The sequence below is a fragment of the Rhinoraja longicauda genome, chromosome 1 (genome assembly GCF_053455715.1).
Source record: "Rhinoraja longicauda isolate Sanriku21f chromosome 1, sRhiLon1.1, whole genome shotgun sequence".
NCBI lineage: Eukaryota > Metazoa > Chordata > Chondrichthyes > Rajiformes > Arhynchobatidae > Rhinoraja > Rhinoraja longicauda.
In genome coordinates, this window is record NC_135953.1 from 107,653,874 (window position 1) to 107,673,583 (window position 19,710).

The window sequence follows — 19,710 nt, forward strand, 5'->3', positions numbered from 1 at the left end:
CTCTTTTGTCATGGTCCTTGTGCCTTTCACTGGAAAATCTAGGTATATAGTTTAAAACAGGAAAGATCCTCTTAACTTATACTACACAAAGGGTCCCAATACCTTTACTTACACTGGGTTAGTGCAAAATGACCGCAAAATTATTTCTGTTTGGTCAGGAAGTTCATCTTCCTAGGGCTTCACATAAACACTGTGGGTCAGACACTCTTGCTTCTGCAACCTTCCACATCTGACCCTTCTCCTGCCAGTTACATCCTGGTTTTCTTTTTGGATGCACAATCAAAGCAGTCTAAATTAGTGGCTTCCAGAAAAATGCTTACGCTTATTTTTATATTCTATATATATAAAGGATCATTAACATAGCAAGCAGCCTGGCCTTGATTTCACAAAGTCATGTGAAATTGTAATTATTTACATTAATTAGAGAGCAATGTAACCATACTATATTATTGAATTTCAATTAAAATTTACATGCTATATCAACTGTTTGACCTTCTTGGGGAGTAAAAAAAACATGGATTTGTCACCAACATAATATTCTATTAATTATATACGTTGAAGTTTGTAGAAGGGCATAAAAGGGAAGTTTAAAGTACAGCTTCTCGAATGATTCAGCAAACATTGAAACAAAGCCATATGTACCAATAAGAATCCATATTCAGTAATGCATTTGCACTGATTTAACTTGATTTTGTCAGAAATTAGCAGGTTAAAATTCACAATCCTGACTCCTAATTATCATTCTGCAGGAAATGCAGAAAGCTACAAGGGCAGCTAAGATTCAGCTGCGAAGGCCACCAAAAATGAGGTAGTCTCCCAAGCCTTTTACTATTCTGTATAATTCAATGAGGTCCCCCCTCATTCTTCAAATTCCAGCGAGTACAGGCCCAGTGCCGACAAATGTTCATCATTGGTTAACCTACTCCTTCCTGGGATCATTCTTGTAAACCTCCTCTGGACCCTCTCCAGAGCCAGCACATCCTTCCTCAGATATGGTGCCCAAAATTGCTCACAATGTTCCAAATGTGGCCTTACCATCGCCTTATAGAGCCTCAGCATTACATCCCTGTTTTGTATACAAGCCCTCTTGAAATAAATGCAAGCATTGAGTTTGCTTTCTTTACTACCGATTCGACTTGCAGATTAACTTTTTGGGAATCCTGCACCAGCACTCCCAATTCCCTTTGCACCTCCGATTTCTGGATTCTCTTCCCATTTAGAAAATAGTCTATGCCTATATCTGGGACCTCTCCTGTCTCTAGTGAATCTTGAAATATCACTGTCTCCACAATCTCTAAAGCCACCTCTTTCAGAACCCTAGGGAGCATTCCATCTGGTCCAGGTGACTTATCCACCTACAGCCCGTTCACCTTTCCAAGCACATTCTCCCTAGTATAGCCACTCCACTAACTTCCATCTCCTGACTCTCTTAAATTTCAGGCACACCTTTCCTTGATCATCGTTACTTTTTGCATTTATTTCATTCATTTGTTTCAAATCTCTCTATATCACCGTCGATATCTCTCGTTTCCCTTTCCCCTGACTCTCAGTCTGAAGAAGGGTCTCAACCCAAAACATCATCTATTCCTTTTTTCCAGAGATGTTGCCTGACCTGCTGAGTTACTCCAGCGTTTTGTGTCTATCATCGGTTTAAACCAGCATCCACAGTTCCTTCCAACACAAGGAACTGCAGATGCTAGTTTACAAAATAGACAAAATCCAACTTAAATTCCCATTTTAAATAACACAAGTATTTCTTAACTATACCGTAATGATCATTTCTTATTTTAGTAGGTTGTACATGAATATTTAAAATCAGCCTTTTGGGAATCGTGATTCTGTCCATCTGTAATTACTCCAACAAATAATGTTAGTATTACATGGGATTAAGATATTTCCATGACTTTTACTGATGTTTTTGGAATCATGTTCTACGATGCCGTCCAATTTTCCATGAAAATTGCAAATAGGTAGCCTTAATCATGAACAGACGGCGAAAAGATATTTTGCTGTTACTTTCTATTGAGTACTGTAGCTAAATGCAAGAGACATTGTCAGATATGTTTGTTAGCAACTTATCTTTCCCTAAAGGCTAATAGAAATAAAGCAGCACAAATTCTAAAAGTATCAAAAAAATGCCCAATTCTGATAAGGAACCCTGGTTAAAGTATTAATTGCCTCATTTTTTGTGATGCTGATTGACCTACTGTGAATTTATTAAAAAAATTGTTTTTACTTCAGTACAAAAACAGTCCAATATTTTTATTGTAACGGAGAATATAAATGATTAGCGGTCAATCCCCAAGGGATTGGGTAACCTATTTATTAATGTTTCCAACTGAAGTCAGTCAAGTCAACAGTGTAAAAGTCTTTCAATGAATCACTAAATGGTGCAGAATTATTGCACATACAAATAGCCACTGGCTATTTTCGAATGCACCATCATAGATCCTAGTTAAACTGCAAATATGACTTCAGAACAAATTACCTATCAAACTGTCAGCTGCTAAACAATATTTATGACTGAGACCATAGTATTTTCAAGTTTTTGCAAAGCTTTATTAATTTCTTCGATAATGGAGTTTGAATGTATCAATAAGTGATTGAATGCAACTTATAAGAATTAGTGAAAAAAATGAGAACTAAAAAAACTGCTATAAGCAATTCATACTTCCTTACTGGAACAGACTAAACATTTAACTGTCTGCTGCAAATATATGATGAGCAAAAGGTTACTTATTAAATAAACTAGTACCAGCTCCAGTTTCTTCACCCACTAATCAGCACCATCTGGTAACTGTACAGTTGATGCCCTTGAGATTGAATCAGTGCATGGTGTCTATGTGGGTCAGTGTGCATAATTCTAGCTACCTCCTACTGTGTGGTCCCATTTAAGGGGGCCCATAATTTCTCTGTACTTTTAGGCTGCAGCTAGCCTATTAATGTGACCTTGACATTAAGCCTGGCTTATCAGTTACTACTCAACTACCTCTCATAACTGGGCAGCTGACAATCTGTTAGACTTTTCATCAGCTTTCTTTGTTTTCTCTTGAAAATTAGACAGGATTGCCAAAAATGACAGGCCATTATCTCGGGTCTAATTTGATTTGCTGATCAATATCAACTGTTAAAGAGAATGAATAACATTCACTATGGCCACACCACTTCTGTACTCTTGACTTCTAATACACAGTGACGTTTATGTCTCCAAAGTATGTTCAGAAACCATATTGGATTACTAGAAAATGGTTTCAAATTAAAGACTGCAGGGTCATGTGAAAAATCAGCACATGGGTTTATAGCGACACCCTTGAAATGTTACCTGTTAAAGGTTTGCTACACAGCATAAAATGGTATGAACCATTGCAACTGAAACCTCCTGCAAAGGAGCCCCTTTTCCTTTTCAATTTTGCAACTTAAACATTTCATTTGCAACGCAGCATGGAAAAACTTTGGGCTAGAATAGAATTTCACCTCGAATGAAAGACACAGTTCATGCAAAACTTCATTTAAAAAAGCAAATAAAAAAAGGTCATTAAAATGCACACTCGTATCTCCACAGGCTGCTCATTAGTTTTTAATTTTAAAAGAGACAGTTCACCATGAGAACTACATTGCTACCAAATTAATAATGACAATGTCAAAAAAACAGTCTAGCTGAGTTTGTAGCATGTGCTATTTGGAAAATGGGATAGCTTTCAATATATATGTGAGATACCTCCAGACGGAACAGCATTTCAAAATCTGATGGGGCTTGTGGTTTCTCAACTCAAGTTCCTTACTTGCAAAATGTTTGTGGTAAATATATCATTAACATTGTCAAGTTAAGATATAACTTATAACTTGATATAGATATGACTATATGACTCAATTAGAATCATGGAGTCATACAGTGTGGAAATAGGGCTAACTTGCCCACGCCGACCAACATTCCCCATCTACATTAGACCCACCTGCCTGCGTTTGACCCATCTATATACTAAAACTCTCGTTTGTTTGTTTGTTTGTTCCTGAACTACAGCCAAAATACACGATAGCGCGACAATTTTAGGCCCACCTTACTCACCACCTTACCACCTTACGTCCCTTTGGTGTTAATGGAAGAAGTTTCTGAAATCAGTGCTATATTTTTTAAGTTATTCACATTTTAAAGTTTAAATCTATCTCCTAGGGAGGGAGGGGGAGGGAGGGAGGAAGGGGATAGGGGGGAGGGAGGGAGGGGGGGTGGAGGGAGGATAAGGGGGGTTGAGTGGGATGGTGTGGGGGGAGGGGAAGGGGGAGGGGAAGGGGAGAGGGGAGGTGTGGGGTGGAGGGAGGGGGTGGAGGGAGAGGGGAGGAGGGAGAGGGGAGGAGGGCGGGGGAGGGGAAGGGGGGAATGGGGCAGAGGAGAGGGGGGGGAGGAGAGGGTGCTGCATCAATGCAGGAGAGGTTTGGGCCCAACGGGTCCACGGTCTAGTATCCTTCTAAAACTATCCTACCCATGTACCTGTCCAAATGCTTTTTAAATGTTGAGAGAGTACCTGCCTCAACTATCTCTTCTGGCAGCTCTTTTATATATACCGACCACCCTTTATGTAAAAATGTTGCCCATCAGGGTCGTATTAAAACGCTCCCCACCCCCTCACCTTAAACCCATGCCCCCTGGTTCTTGATTCCCCTACTCTGGACAAACCTATTCTCTGTTTATCTTACAGATTCCTCTCATGATCCTATACCCCTCTATAAGATCCCCTCTCAACCTCCTAGGCTCCAAGGAATAATGGCCGAGCCTGCTCAATCTCTCAGGCCCTTGAGTCCTGGCTACATCCTCGTAAATCTTGTCTGCACCCTTTCCAGCTTAACAGTTTCTTGCTATAACAGGGTGACCAAAACAGAACCCAATGCTCTAAATGTAGCCTCGCCAATGTCTTGTACAAATATACCTCCACAAATTTTATTTTGTTTCCGTAAAGACTTCCAAACTTTAGGTCTTTTATTGTCACATGTACCGAGATACAGTGAAAATCTGTTCTGCATGCTATCCAAACAGATCGGATGAACCATACATGGGTACAATCAGTTCAAACGCCAGTAAAATAGAGCAAAGGGAAAGATACAGAAGAGAGTGTGGACAGGAATCCCTATGGTTTGCATTGCAAAAACCAAATACTTTGAAAGACACCAATTAAATAAACTACAGGCGCACTAATATATTATAATGTCAGAGAGTCCAAGAGTTATACAGCACAGAAAAAGGCCCCTTTGGCTCAATATATCTATTCCAAACAAGATGCCCCATCCAAGCTCGTCCCATTTGCCCACATTTGGCCCATATCCCTCGAAAGCTGTCTAAATGTCTTTTAAATGTTGTTGCTGTACCTACCTCTGCTACTTCCCCTGGCAGCTCGTTCCACCACGCTGTGAAAACGGTTCCACTCTGATTCCTTTTAAATCTTTCCCCTCTTCCCTTAAACCTATGCTTCTAGGAAATTGACTGTGCATTCATCCTATCTATTTCCATCATGATTTTATCTCTATAAGATCAACCCTCATCCTCCTGCGCTCCAAGGAATACAGTTGTAGCCTGCCCAACCTCTCCCCAAAGCTCAGGCCCATGAGTCCTGGCAGCATCCTAGTAAATCCTCGCTGAACTCTTACCAGCCTAATGTCATCCTTCCTCTAGCAGGGTGACCAAACCTGAACACAATACTTCAAGTGTAGCCTCACCAACGTCTTGTACAACCGGAACATAACATCCCTACCTCTATACTTAATTCCCCTCATTGATTAGCAGAGGCATGCCAAAATTCTTCTTCACAATGTGTATCCACCTTTGATGCTGTTTTTAGGGAACTATGTACTTGTCTGAAAAAGGGTCTCGACCCAAAACGTCACCCATTCCTTCTCTCCCGAGATGCTGCCTGACCTGCTGAGTTACTCCAGCATTTTGTGAATAAATCGATTTGTACCAGCATCTGCAGTTATTTTCTTATATGTACTTGTACCCCTAGATACCCCTGCTCCACATCATTCCCCAGGCTCTGCTATTCACAGTGAAGGTCCTGCTCTGGTTTGACTTCCCAATACAACATCTCACACTTTCCTGAATTAAACTCCATTACCCACTCCTGCTTAGGTGATCAAGATCCTGCTGTAATTTTTATTTGGGAATATTACCGTCACATGTATCAAGGTACAGTGAAAAGCTTTGTTTTGCATGCTATCCAAACAGATCAAATATACTATGGATAGATACAATCAGTTCAAACTCAAATAAAATAGATAGAGCAAAGGGGAAGATACCGAGTGCAAAAATGATAACCATCTTCACTCTCTTGGATGCCACCTATTTTAGTATCATCCACAAACTTACTAATCACGCCTTGTATATTCACATCCAAATCGCTGATATAATTTACTCTTTGCACATTTTTCCCTAATCTTGAAATTCATGCATGCTATTTACTGATTGAGCAGTACATACCTTTGTTCAAAAGGATTTATTCACAAAATGCTGGAGTAACTCAGCAGGTCAGGCAGTATCTCGGGAGAAGGAATGGGTGACGTTTCGGGTCGAGACCTTCTTCGTTCAAAAGGATATAGATGGATGAGAAGTCCAATGTTTTAAACCATCCCACCCTGCTAAACAAATTTACACATATCTATACTTCATCTTTCTTCTTTTTAAACACCAAAATGAACTTGCGATCTCATGTTATCAGGTACAAAATAAATTAAAATTTTGGACTGATGAGGTCTTATTGACCTGAAACATTACCATTGTTTTGATTTCCAGATGTAATTTGTGTCTGGCTGATTATTTCCAAAATGTTCTGCTTTTATTTCAGACTTGCACCTTCTACAGTATTTTGTTTTCCAACCCTCTGATCTCCATCAGGAGGAGTGATTACTTCTGACTCCAACTGTAACATCCTTTCATCTCCATCACACTGCTTCAACTTATCTACTGCCAAAATCTTCATCCATGCCTTGTCACCTTGGGACTAGGCTATTCTAAGGCACCTCTTGCCGACCCGTGTTCCATCCTTTATAAACTTTAGCTCATTCAAAGATTTGCTGTCCATACCCTTACTCACATGCCAGGACCTGTTTGTGCAGTTGTACATTAAATTCCTGACTAAAAACTCTCATTCTTCCATCTCAATCTTAGCTCACCTCATCTCTGCTGCTATCCACCTCCATAAACCTCAGATATCTGCGCTCCTCCATTTCGTATTTCCCGTGCATTAGTATTTTTAATCTCTACACCACTGGCCAAAATGCCCTTATTTATGAGATTGTGGACTTTAGAATTTGAAATCCAGACTTCAAAGATCGTGCTCTTGGTAATCTGATGATTAGTATGTAGTTTTGTGTTGGGTTTTTTTTCTAACACTCTTGCGAAAGAGCAATATATTCTTGCAAGCTGCTTTTGCTGACATCATGCTTGTTAAGATAAATATAGGCTTGAAAATGTTAGCTGCGTCACATCATTTAATACTAACATAAATCAAGCAGTTCTTTCTAAATAGTGTATATGGGCAACAGTGTAGCACTGTTGTATTATACACAATCAGCAATTCATTTCAAAAACAATTTCATGTGAAACAAATATGGAAAAAAATAATATAAAGTATGAAATTTATCAAAAATTGTTTTGCTGGATTATGGTGCTTCTGTTTCTATTTCGCGTTGAGTGATTTGTGCCTTGTTTACTGGTGCCAATTACTCCAGTTACAATTGCAAATTATTAATGGCATGCCAAAAAACAAAATCATTGCATCGACTTAACTGCACTGGTTTTTGGGAGCATTATTGTTCCATTTCATCAAGGAATTCTGTTGTAAAATTAAAGAGTATATTATTTACTCTTCATTCTTGCATAAATTATCAAGAGGTACCCAGTTTTTGTTTATGCGCATGACCTTATCAGACTATTCTCATCCACCTCTAGTGATCAGAACCTTAAAATTGGATTATTGAGAAATTGCTGTTATGAAGGGAAGGAGAAACTTGCATTTACGTATCACTCTATCATGTCCTCAAGATGTCGCCATGTGCTTTTAAAATGCAGTCAAACAGCCAGAATAAAGCCAATGGCAAAAGAGTAAAAGACCACATATAAACCCATCAGTTTCAATGCAACAACTTTCCAAATGGAGTCTGAGATGCTACCAACAGAGTTAAATAGCAGGAATAATTAAATTATATTTAGATTGGTTATCTGTATCCTAAGATTTATATCATAATCATGATTTATATATGCCAAGTATTTATGAGTACAGACTTGTGGCAGAATCAGCACCAACATCTACGAAAGTGGGATAACATAGAAATAGTGTGAAGGGATGTTCAATAGTTGGCATAGGCTCAGTGGGTCGCAGGGCCTGTTTCAATTTTTTTTAAACCTTGTTTTCAAATTATCTGGCTAGAAGCAACACATTTTCCCAAAAGTGAAACAGCTTAACCGAATTCCGCTTGCAACACCAATTTTATGGAATAAAATGAATATTAAATTAACGTCTTTAAAAAATATAATTGAAGAAAAAGAAAATATGCAACGATCCAACATCATTTTAGTGGTGAATCATTAAAAGATAGCCACAATTCTGGAAATTATAACGTCACTTTTAAAACTTCACTTCAGAGCCCTTTATTGGCTTCTGTCCATCTCCATACCATACTAATAATTTTAATTGGTTTTGTACAAAAATATATCAAAATAGCTTCAGACATGCAATCAACAATGACCAATTTTCTTAAATTTTAACTTTCAGGTTTGCTGCACAGGATTGTAGCACTGTATAATTGACATCTAGGAGCAAGGGGGATAGTATTTTTTTTTAAATCTTATACATAAATCCAACTTCATTTCACTAGAGATAATGATTATGCACTGGAATTTATTGTGTGCTCTCATAATATCTGGGGACCAACACATGACACAAAAGCACTGATCAGTTACCACAGGTAATATAAGAGGCACTTGCATCACAGTTCCTGAACCTTTAATTTAATTTGCATAATCTGTCAGTTTAAACGATGTTACAGCTGATTTTTTAAGAAGTAGAAAAGGAGGAACAAATACAATAGTAATAGCTTGAAATATATGGGGACCTCCCATGTTATAGAAAAACAGACAGTTTTGCTTTATTTAAAACCTATAAAATTGGCCTCAGTGTTATCATTCCACTTCGAACGGCTTAAATTTTGCAAATCACCTTTGTCCTCTTGATAACGAGATTTTTCTTTATAGATTATTTACAAAAAGTCTTTGCATCTGAAGTCCAATTATTCACTTTTCAGTAAATCAGAACAGCGGTAACTCCTGAAAGTCAAAGAGTACTCTTCTGATTTCTGAAAGCAATTAGATTTGAGTTACTCATTTGTTTTACCACAAGGAATTGTACTGTTCAAACGACTTTGAAGAATGACTTAGAAAAACAAAGTTAAATAAGTAACTGGCTAAATATTTCTCGACTTTGCTCAGAGAATCTGTACTGAACAATTAACCACAGGGGCCATTCTATCGTCTGCATGCACTTTGATCTCAGGTTAGATGCCATCCACTGTGTTACATGCATGCCTGAGGGTGACCAGGATCAGATGGAAATATGATAACATGATTCCCAAGCCCTAATTATAAAAGGTTTTCACCTCGGCTTCAAACAAGTGATTGGTGACAATACTTGCCTAAAATTATGTATTTATCAATGGTCACAAATGGCCCAAATGATTTTCTTCCCTTTATTATAGTATTAAATCAATCCTTGACTGTCTGTATGCCACCTATCAAGCACTTGGATACCTGCTGAAGTAATATTTTAAGAGAGCCATTTTACAGTTCTTCATTTCAAACAGAATATGCAGCAGAAGATTTTGGAGTATGGTAACTATTCAAACCACTATCTAATGTGCTATGACACGTCTAAGAATACCCAAATTACAGTGCCTCTTTTGAGAACTGATTCCAGTACTTTGCAGGGACCAAGTCTCACTGTATCATTATAAAGGTAATAAAAGAAACTGACACAAGATTGTTAGAATGAGAGAGTTTTTAAGCATCTGTAAAAACTCTTAAGTTTATCAAATCACTTAAATAATAGCAGAGACCGATTCACTGTAAACTGACTTTGCATCTCAAAGGTCCAGCTGAAGCAAAGGTCATTCATCAATCCAGTAAAGCTCACCGGATTCCCAACCAATGGAACTCTCGCTGGACTTTCCTCATTATTGATGAAGAAGAGCCTCTCTTCCCCGTTTCGATTGGTCATCTATTTCCTACTATTCAGCAAGATTAAAAAAGGCCATCCACAAGAGGAACAAACAAGCAAGATCTTACACCATCTTGACAGGATGAATGTGTAGAGGATGTTTCCTATTGTGGGAGAATTTAGAGTAAACAGCAGTCAATTTAAGTGAGATCTAAAGTGAACGTTCTCTCCGAAGGTTGTAAAGTCTTTGGAAATCTCCTTCTCAATGGTGGAGCAAGTAGAATTTTTGAATTGTTTGTTCGTTGTACTTTGGCTGAAGCCTAACCAGCAAGCAATAAAGTTCCAGCATGACCCCTTGATTTTATGTTCTATTTTTTTTCATTTTACCCATTCTCTTGGTATTGAGGAAGTCTGATCGTATGGGTTTTAGACAATGGACAATAGGCGCAGGAGTAGGCCATTCGGCCCTTCGAGCCAGCACCGCCATTCACTGTGATCATGGGTGATCATTCACAATCAGTTCCCCGATCCTGCCTTCTCCCCATATCCCCTGACTCTATTATCATTAAGAGACTCCGCTATCATTTTGAGATAACTGATATGGCCAATGTAAGAAGAACATTTACAGATGGGACAGGATGTGCCAAAGGGAAGAGACAGGTGGGTAGTCTATGAGGTGGTGTCGTCCTTCTGCCATTTACTCAGGTCTTCTGAACGCTCTTGGTTCCTGAACATTATGTTCTCAATACCATCTGAAATGTTTCTTCTCCACTTTGAGCATTCAAGCTGTATATTCTTTTTTTTGTTATTAAATCAGCTTTTCAGGTTTGGTACATGGACAAACTCTCTCTGTTTATCACACTTTTCAGAGGATCAAAATCAAAGGATTATGAGCTGCAAATCACAGACTCGTCCATGCTGACTAAGAAGACTATCAAAATTAATCTTATTTGCCCACATTTGGCTCATATCCCTGTCTACCTTTTTTATCCACGTATCTCTGAAAATATCTTCTCAACATTATAATTGTACGTGCCTCTAACCACTTCTGGCAGGTCATTCCATATATCCACCAGCCTGTGTGTAAAACCTGCCTCTTAGATGCTCTTTAAATCTTTTCCCTCCCACCTTAAACCTAGGTAGTTTTAGCCCTACCTGACAGTAAGACTGTAACCATTTATCTTATCTGTGCCCCTCAACTTTATAAACCTCTCTAAGGTCACCCTCAGCATCTTCTGCTCCAAGGAAAAAGGTTCCAACCTACCCAATCTCTCCTTGTAACTCAAGGCCTTCAACCAGGCAACATTCTGTGAACTCTATCTGCACCCTCCCTAGATTATTCACATCCTTATCTGATACAATTTGATGGAGATGACACGAGTTTCTACATTTTACAAACTCCCATCTTCAGGAGAGGCGGAGGAAGAAAATTCTAAATAAAACTGAATCAGAGAAAAGAGTTATTAGTTCAACTAATTTTGAAGGTATTGCTCAGATCATTCTTTGTATTTAAAAATGCTACATATTTTACAATTTGTAAAATTATAGATAATGCTGCCTTTAATAAACCCTTGTACTACTGTATTCATTGTCATTTGTGCATACAATGAACAGCAATTATAGGAGAGCGTAATGCAGGCAATGCAATAATCAGGAGGTTGATACTTGTGATGAGTCATTCTGCAGTAAAATGTGTTAAAGTGTTTAAAATGTAAATGAACTGAAAACTAACATACAAAAAGTTGAGTCCCCATGCTCTGATATTAATTTCTTGCAAATTACTTTCAAAATATATGGAAATGAAAAGATTGCTTTATGAAAAAACTTACCATTCTTTCCCTGAATTATCCTGAATTATCTTCCTTTTAATTTGGAATTTTCTTGAATTTCAGAGTACTTTCCACTAACATTTCTTATAAGAAATAACATCTATATGGTTTCAGGAATTGTGAATTCAATTGAAAGAAAAAAATCTAGCAAATTCTTTCACATATATTGTCCCACTATTTGTGACACATGGTATATGCTATGTTAATCCATTTGACCTCATTTTAGGACACTGAAAGATTGAAATGACACTAGATGTAGCTATACTATACTTGAAACTATACTAGACTACGCAGAGAAAGCTGCTTGCACAAATGGAATGGCACAGTGATGCAGCTGGTAGAGCTACTGCCTCACAGCTCCAGAGACCTGGGTCGGTTCTGACCTTGGGTGCTGTCTGTGTGGAGTTTGCACCTTCTCCCTGTGACCAGATGAGTTTTGTCTGGGTGCTCCAATTTCCTCCCACGTCTCAAAGACGTGCAGGTCATTAGGTTAATATGCCTCTGTAAATTTCCCCTAATGTGTAGGGAATGGATAAGAACTAGTGTGAATGGCTGATCGATGGCCGGTGAGGACAGTGGGCCAAAGGGCCTGTTCCACATTGTAAATCTAAATTAAATGGTCCAGGTAGGTTGTTCTGTGATTCTTTTTAAAGCAAGTTGCTCCCAATTCAGTAACAACTCAGAAAATATTCAAGTGGAAAAGACTGTCATTTGGGAGAATTAAAACCAAGCAAGGAAAGATAATAAAGTACTCACAAATGAGAAATGTTAGGGTGTGGCTACTGTAATAACTACTGCACTCCATGTATAGCAAGTTGCCCCGCAAGATACTCTGTTGGGCAATTGGATATCATTTGTGTTGATTGCTGGCAGAGCTGAGATCTAAACTCAAGGCAAACCCTATTTTTTTTTAAGGAGAGGTGTTGTGCGTGGGAAGGGGTGAGCATTGGGGAAAAGGCGAAGATGTTGATGAGGAAAAATAAATGATTAATGTTTGTTGTGAAATTTGGAAACCTGGTAGAAAGAATGTGAAAGGAAGAAGGTAGATAAGGAGGTCAAAAAGGCTTTTGGCACTTTGGCCATCAGTCAGAGTATTGAGTATAGAAGTTGGGAGGTCATGTTGCAGTTGTACAAGACGTTGGTGAGACCGCATTTAGAATATTGTATTCAGTTCTGGGCACCATGTTATAGGAAAGATATTGTCAAGCTTGAAAGGGTTCAGAAATGATTTACAAGGATGTTGCCAGGACTAGAGGGTGTGAGCTATAGGGAGAGGTTCAGTAGGCTGGGTCTCTTTTCAATGGAGTGCAGGAGAATGAGGGGAGATCTTATAGTGGTATACAAAATCATGAGAGGAATTGATCGGGCAGATGCACAGTCTTTTGCCCAGAGTAAGGGAATCGAAGACCAGAGAACATAGGTTCAAGGTGAAGGGGAAGAGATTTAATAGGAATCCGAAGGGTAACTTTTTTACACAAAGGGTGGTGTGTATATGGAACAAGCAGCCAGAGGAGATAGTTGAGGCTGGGACCATTCCATCGTTTAAGAAACAGTTAGACAGGTACATGGATAGGACAGGTTTGGAGGGATATGGACCAAGTGCAGGCAAGTGGGACGAGTGTAGCTGGGACATTGTGGGCCGGTGTGGGCGATTTGAGCCAATGGGCCTGTTTCCACTCTGTATGACTCTAATATCCTGCAGTTAGTGGTACATGGGGGTGAGAGGGGTGAGGTGAGGGGACTCAGTAGTACTCAGAGTTTTGACAGTGGTAATGTGGGATGGGGGAAGAGGTGGTGAAGTCTATAAAGAGAAGGATGTAAGCAGATAAATTATTTGCTGAAGGAGTTACTTGGTAGCTTGTTGTACTTAGAATCAATCCTATACAAGCTGTTCTAGAATAACTTCACTAATCTCATGGATTGACCCGATTGCCACCAATTAGTTGCTGGGTTACAAGCAAATTAGGAAATCTGGCTTTTATAAATTAACAATAGAATGACTGAATTAAGTCAGAATAATTAAAAGGCTAACTTGTTTCTTTCGTTCAGATAGATTGTCTGCCCCTTTTTTAGCATAAATTAAAACTGAATATGTCCTTACACACAGTAAATTTGGTCATGGTTTCAGATTTTCTGAATAGGAATTTTCTTATAACTGTAACTTTTGAGGATCATTTGCTCTTATCTGAATGAGTTGATCAATTTTCTTTTATCAATGAATGCATGTTTCAAATTACATTGCATTTTCTGAATGACAATAGACAATAGGTGCAGGAGGAGGCCATTCGGCCCTTCGAGCCAGCACCGCCATTCAATGTGATCATGGCTGATCATTCTCAATCAATACCCCGTTCCTGCCTTCTCCCCATACCCCCTGACTCCGCTATCCTTAAGAGCTCTATCTAGCTCTCTCTTGAATGCATTCAGAGAATTGGCCTCCACTGCCTTCTGAGGCAGAGAATTCCACCGATTCACAACTCTCTGACTGAAAACGTTTTTCCTCATCTCAGTTCTAAATGGCCTACCCCTTATTCTTAAACTGTGGCCCCTTGTTCTGGACTCCCCCAACATTGGGAACATGTTTCCTGCCTCTAACGTGTCCAACCCCTTTTATCTTATTATCTTATACGTTTCGATAAGATCTCCTCTCATCCTTCTAAATTTCAGTGTATACAAGCCTAGTCGCTCCAGTCTTTCAACATATGATAGTCCCGCCATTCCGGGAATTAACCTAGTAAACCTAATAGCCCTCAATAGCAAGAATATCCTTCCTCAAATTTGGAGACCAAAACTGCACACAGTACTCCAGGTGCGGTCTCACTAGGGCCCTGTACAACTGCAGAAGGACCTCTTTGCTCATCTATAAAAAGTATTCTTCCTTCTCATGTTCATCCACCAAGTCATAGATCCTTTCCACAATAACTGTTGATGAATGGTGATAACATGGCGAGATTCCCAGGGCAGCCCTGGTATAGTTGTCTCATCAGTAGATTGTGCCAGTAGAGGGATGGATGGTTCAGAAAAAACACAGATGTGAGTGTTAGGAATTCACTCAGACAAGAAACGTTTCTCTTCTCAGCATTTAACTGCAAAGTTAAATGGCGCCAAGTGATTCCAGGGGTTTTACTTTAAACCTATCCGATACCAATGCGCAATTTGCCTGTTTATGTCCTCATATCCCTTCATTCTTGTGGTCAAGATTTCATTTAGAAAAACCAAAGATGAACCTTTAGTTTTTCCACATGGTATTTTGTAATCTTGAAAATTGGTTTTGATGCTGAAAACATGAGTGTTTCCAGGAGTTTAAGAATGCAAACATCAATTGAAATGCAGTAGGAAAATAACCTTTTCAAATATTTCATAAATGAACAATCCCAAAGTCAGCGATTCAGTCACATAGACAAGGCTCAAGAATAAAATTTCTGTACTGTGCCGACTTAACTGATTGCAGCTGAAGTAACAGTATGGAGCTGCTGTTGGACTCTGCTCTACTGGATGAGTGAAGGCCCACACACAAATTCAAACCTTTAATTCCAGCATTATAGTTAGAACCAAGGGGCTCTGTAATGAACTTCTGAAGAACAAGAAGAGGGCTGAGAGAAATGTAGGAGGGGCTGACGTGTGCAGAATGACGTTTATCTATTTTCTTCACTGAACCCCTGTGATTTAGCTGTCTACAAGAGTCAATTCATACAATGGAAATCTTGGCTCCACCAGGTCTGTATTTATTTCCCAAAGCCTTTGAAAATATTAATGTCCAGATTATTTGATGGTGAAGTGTTGGGTGATGCGAGTAATGAAATCGATGCATATGGACAAACATTTAGACTTACTATCTTACTCAAAACCAAAATTTCCATAGGAAGGGCAACTAATTGTTCCTGCTTCTCAATGATCAAACCTTGAAGTCTTCAGTACCACATCAGATAGTACATCTGAACATAAACCATGGTGAAAGTTCACCGATAACTAACGCAATTGTTCCCATTTCTGAAAGTGGGGTGTGTGCATACATTGCCAATCCAAACATCCCGAGATTTAACAGAGTTGTAGCCAAATCAGCACCTTTTACCATACTAGTTCAAATGCTTACAACAATAGTTCAAATATTCTGAATGTCAGTCAATAGTTGTCAGTCTAGAAGATGAATGACAGAATCTGATCCGTACAATGTATAATAAGCATCTATGCAAATCATATTAAGAGAATCAGAATGAAACATGTTTTACCGTAATACCTGGTGACATTGATGTAATCTTTTCGATGTTCCAGAAGAAAGTCTTTCAATTTGCTAATGTTGGTGAGCTGAAAAGTAAAAGCAAAATCATTCGTTTTTGAAAACTGAAGAGCTTTTGTTTCTAACTGTGAAAATATGGAAAAGTGGCATCTGAATTTTACATAATATTCTTCATGGCTATATTTTCCAAATACACAATATAAAAGTAAAGCTAATCCTTCAGAAGAGTTTGGAATCATATGGAATGATTACATGGCTACATTAAAGGGGTCATTTATGCAATACAATAGAAGGCTTCAACCAGTCTCAGCAGCAAACAATGATCAGTCAGTGGATGAGGCAAATTGAGTTTGAAATAACATTGATTATAAGAAATAATATAATGGAAACATAACATAATATAGCATGTAAAGCACCTGTTATCCCAATAGACAATAGACAATAGACAATAGGTACAGGAGTAGGCCATTCAGCCCTTCGAGCCAGCACCGCCATTCAATGCGATCATGGCTGATCACTCTCAATCAGTACCCCGTTCCTGCCTTCTCCCCATACCCCCTCACTCCGCTATCCTTAAGAGCTCTATCCAGCTCTCTCTTGAAAGCATCCAACGAACTGGCCTCCACTGCCTTCTGAGGCAGAGAATTCCACACCTTCACCACCCTCTGACTGAAAAAGTTCTTCCTCATCTCCGTTCTAAATGGCCTACCCCTTATTCTTAAACTGTGGCCCCTTGTTCTGGACTCCCCCAACATTGGGAACATGTTATCTGCCTCTAATGTGTCCAATCCCCTAATTATCTTATATGTTTCAATAAGATCCCCCCTCATCCTTCTAAATTCCAGTGTATGCAAGCCCAATCGCTCCAGCCTTTCAACATACGACAGTCCCGCCATTCCGGGAATTAACCTAGTGAACCTACGCTGCACGCCCTCCATAGCAAGAATATCCTTCCTCAATTGGCTTAAGACATCAAGAGAAGAGTCATATGATCCAAACAGAACAATGAAATACCTACTTGCAGCAGTACAACAGAATACGTAAACATAGTACCCTGTAAATAATATAAATGAGAAAAAAGTTTATATATATATGATATACACTCATATATACACACACACACATACACATATATTTACACACACACACAAAAAAACAGCTGACACCCGGTAATTGACATGGAGGATTTATTAATATCATTAACTATTTGTAGATTCTGCTTATATGATAGCAGTCTTATAACGACAGTCTTCAGTCGGGAGAAGGGCTTCAACCCAAAACAACCCAAAACGGTGCTGGCTCAAAGGGCCGAATGGCCTCCTCCTGCACCTATTTTCTATTACCTATCCATGTTCTCCAGACATGCTGCCTGACCCGCTGTTTACTCCAGTACTTTGTGTTCTTTTGGGCAGTTCCACTTTATAATGCTGGTTGTTCTTGCATCAATAAACTTGAACTTGTGGCTTTTCAAAACATTATACAAGTTGTACTAAATATAAAATAATGGATAAAACTCCCAAACTCACCCAATTATAGCACCTGCCTATCATCTCCATGAATAGTTTACTTTAGTTTATTGTCATGTGTACTGAGGTACAGTGAAAAGCTTGTGTTGCCTGCGAACCAGTCAGCAGAAAGACAATACATGATTACAATCGAGCCAGTCACAGTGCACAGATACATGATAAAGGGAATAACATTTAGTGAGAGTTAAAGCCAGTAAAGTCCGATCAAAGATAGTTTGAGGGTCTCCAATGAAGTAGTTCAGGACTCCAATTGTGGTAGGATGGTTCAGTTGCCTGGGAAGAAACTGTCCCTGAATCTGGAGGTGTACATTTTCACACTTCGATACCTTTTGCCCAATAGGAGATGGGAGAAGAGGGAGTGGCCAGGGTGTGACTCCTTGATTATGCTGTTGGCCTTGCCGAGGTGGCCTTTCCACCTTCCCTGCCCGTCAGCCGTGTTCGACGTCACAATGTGAACCCAATGGGTCCGCGTGTTCAATGTCACAATGGGAACCCAACGCGTCCGCTCCTGTGCAGTTGGGGCCCGTTGATCTGATACTTACGAAAGATGGCTGCCGAATCCGCGCGTGCGCAGAACAAACGGGTCCGCGCCTGTGCAGTTGGGGCCCATTGATCTAATACTTACATAAAGATGGCCCACTCCCGCCCGGCCCCAGCACCCCGGACCATCACCAGACTACAACCCCCAGCGGGCAGCGCGGCACACATGCACACAAACACAAACACACACACCTCCAGGGTAATAATAAAAATAATGATATAATAATAACAATAATAATAATAATAATAATAATAATAATAATACTTAAAATATAATAATGTAAGAATATAAAATGTTATATTGTATATCTATTAATATATATTAATCTCTTGCAGGGGAGGGGGATGTGGGGGGTCTGATTGATGCCTGGGTTGAAAGGGGATGGAGTGGGTGAGAGGGTGAGGCGGGGGTGGGGGGGATAAGGGGGGTTGAAGGGGGATGGAGTGGGTGAGTGGGAGGGGGGTAGGGGGAGAGTGGGGGAGGGGAAGGTGCTAGACCAATTCAGGAAAGCTTTGGGCCCAACGGGTCCACCCTGTTCTAGTATTCTCTAAACCTTTCCTATCCACGTACCTGTCCAAATGTTTTTTTTAATTGTGCCATTGTACTTGCCTCAACCACTTCTTTGGCAGCTCGTTCCATATACCCATCACCCTCTATGTGAAAACGTTGCCCCTCAGGTTCCTAGTAAATCTTTCCCCTCTTACCATAACCCAAAGCCTGCTAGTTCTCCTACCCTGGGAAAAAGGACTGCACTTACCCTATCTATTCTCCCTACAGAGCACCCCACACCCGTTTCCACTCCAAGGAATAAAGTCCTAGCTTGCCCAACCTCTCCCTATAGCTCTGGCCCTCGTGTTCTGACAACATCCTTGTGAATCCTCTCGGCGCATTTTCCAGCTTAATGGCATCTTTCCAATCACAGGGTGACCAAAATGTCAGCCTTGACTTTGATGATTGTAAATTTAAACACCAACTCCTCAAGAAACATGAGCACACAATCTGGGCTAGCATTCAACGCAAACAGTGTTATATTGGCAAAGATACAATCTTTTAGATAATACATTGAAGAAACAAGTACAAGCAAATTCCAGCTGTAAAATGTGGTGAATTGTTGCATTGGATTGAATGAACAGCATTACATTCTTTCATTGAAATCTTCAGTTACTGAAATGACACCTGGTTATTTCATTATTGTATCATGAAACAGTCAAAACAGAGGCTTGTTAGGTGATGAAGTATAATTAAAAAATAAAGATTGCATTAAAATGCCAAAATGAATCTCACTGATTGACAACTTACTAACCAACCTCACAGCAAAGAAATCACAGAATCCTTATCCAAATGATCATTTCCTCGTTCATAACCAAATATTAGTTTGCTGTTT

The 19,710-nt window shown here is 39.5% G+C and overlaps 1 protein-coding gene across 2 annotated transcripts in view; it reads right to left on the reverse strand.

Annotated features, from left to right (window-relative positions):
* Nucleotides 1-19,710, reverse strand: part of stx18 (syntaxin 18) — a 120,437-nt gene that overhangs the window by 49,181 nt on the left and 51,546 nt on the right. Inside the window, exon 2 of one of the 2 annotated variants that reach the window (XM_078404268.1) lies at nt 16,260-16,327. In XM_078404268.1, coding sequence (XP_078260394.1) covers nt 16,260-16,327 — 68 coding nt within the window. Of the gene's footprint in view, nt 1-16,251; nt 16,328-19,710 lie in introns of both variants that reach the window. The other variant, XM_078404275.1, reaches the window with a different exon arrangement.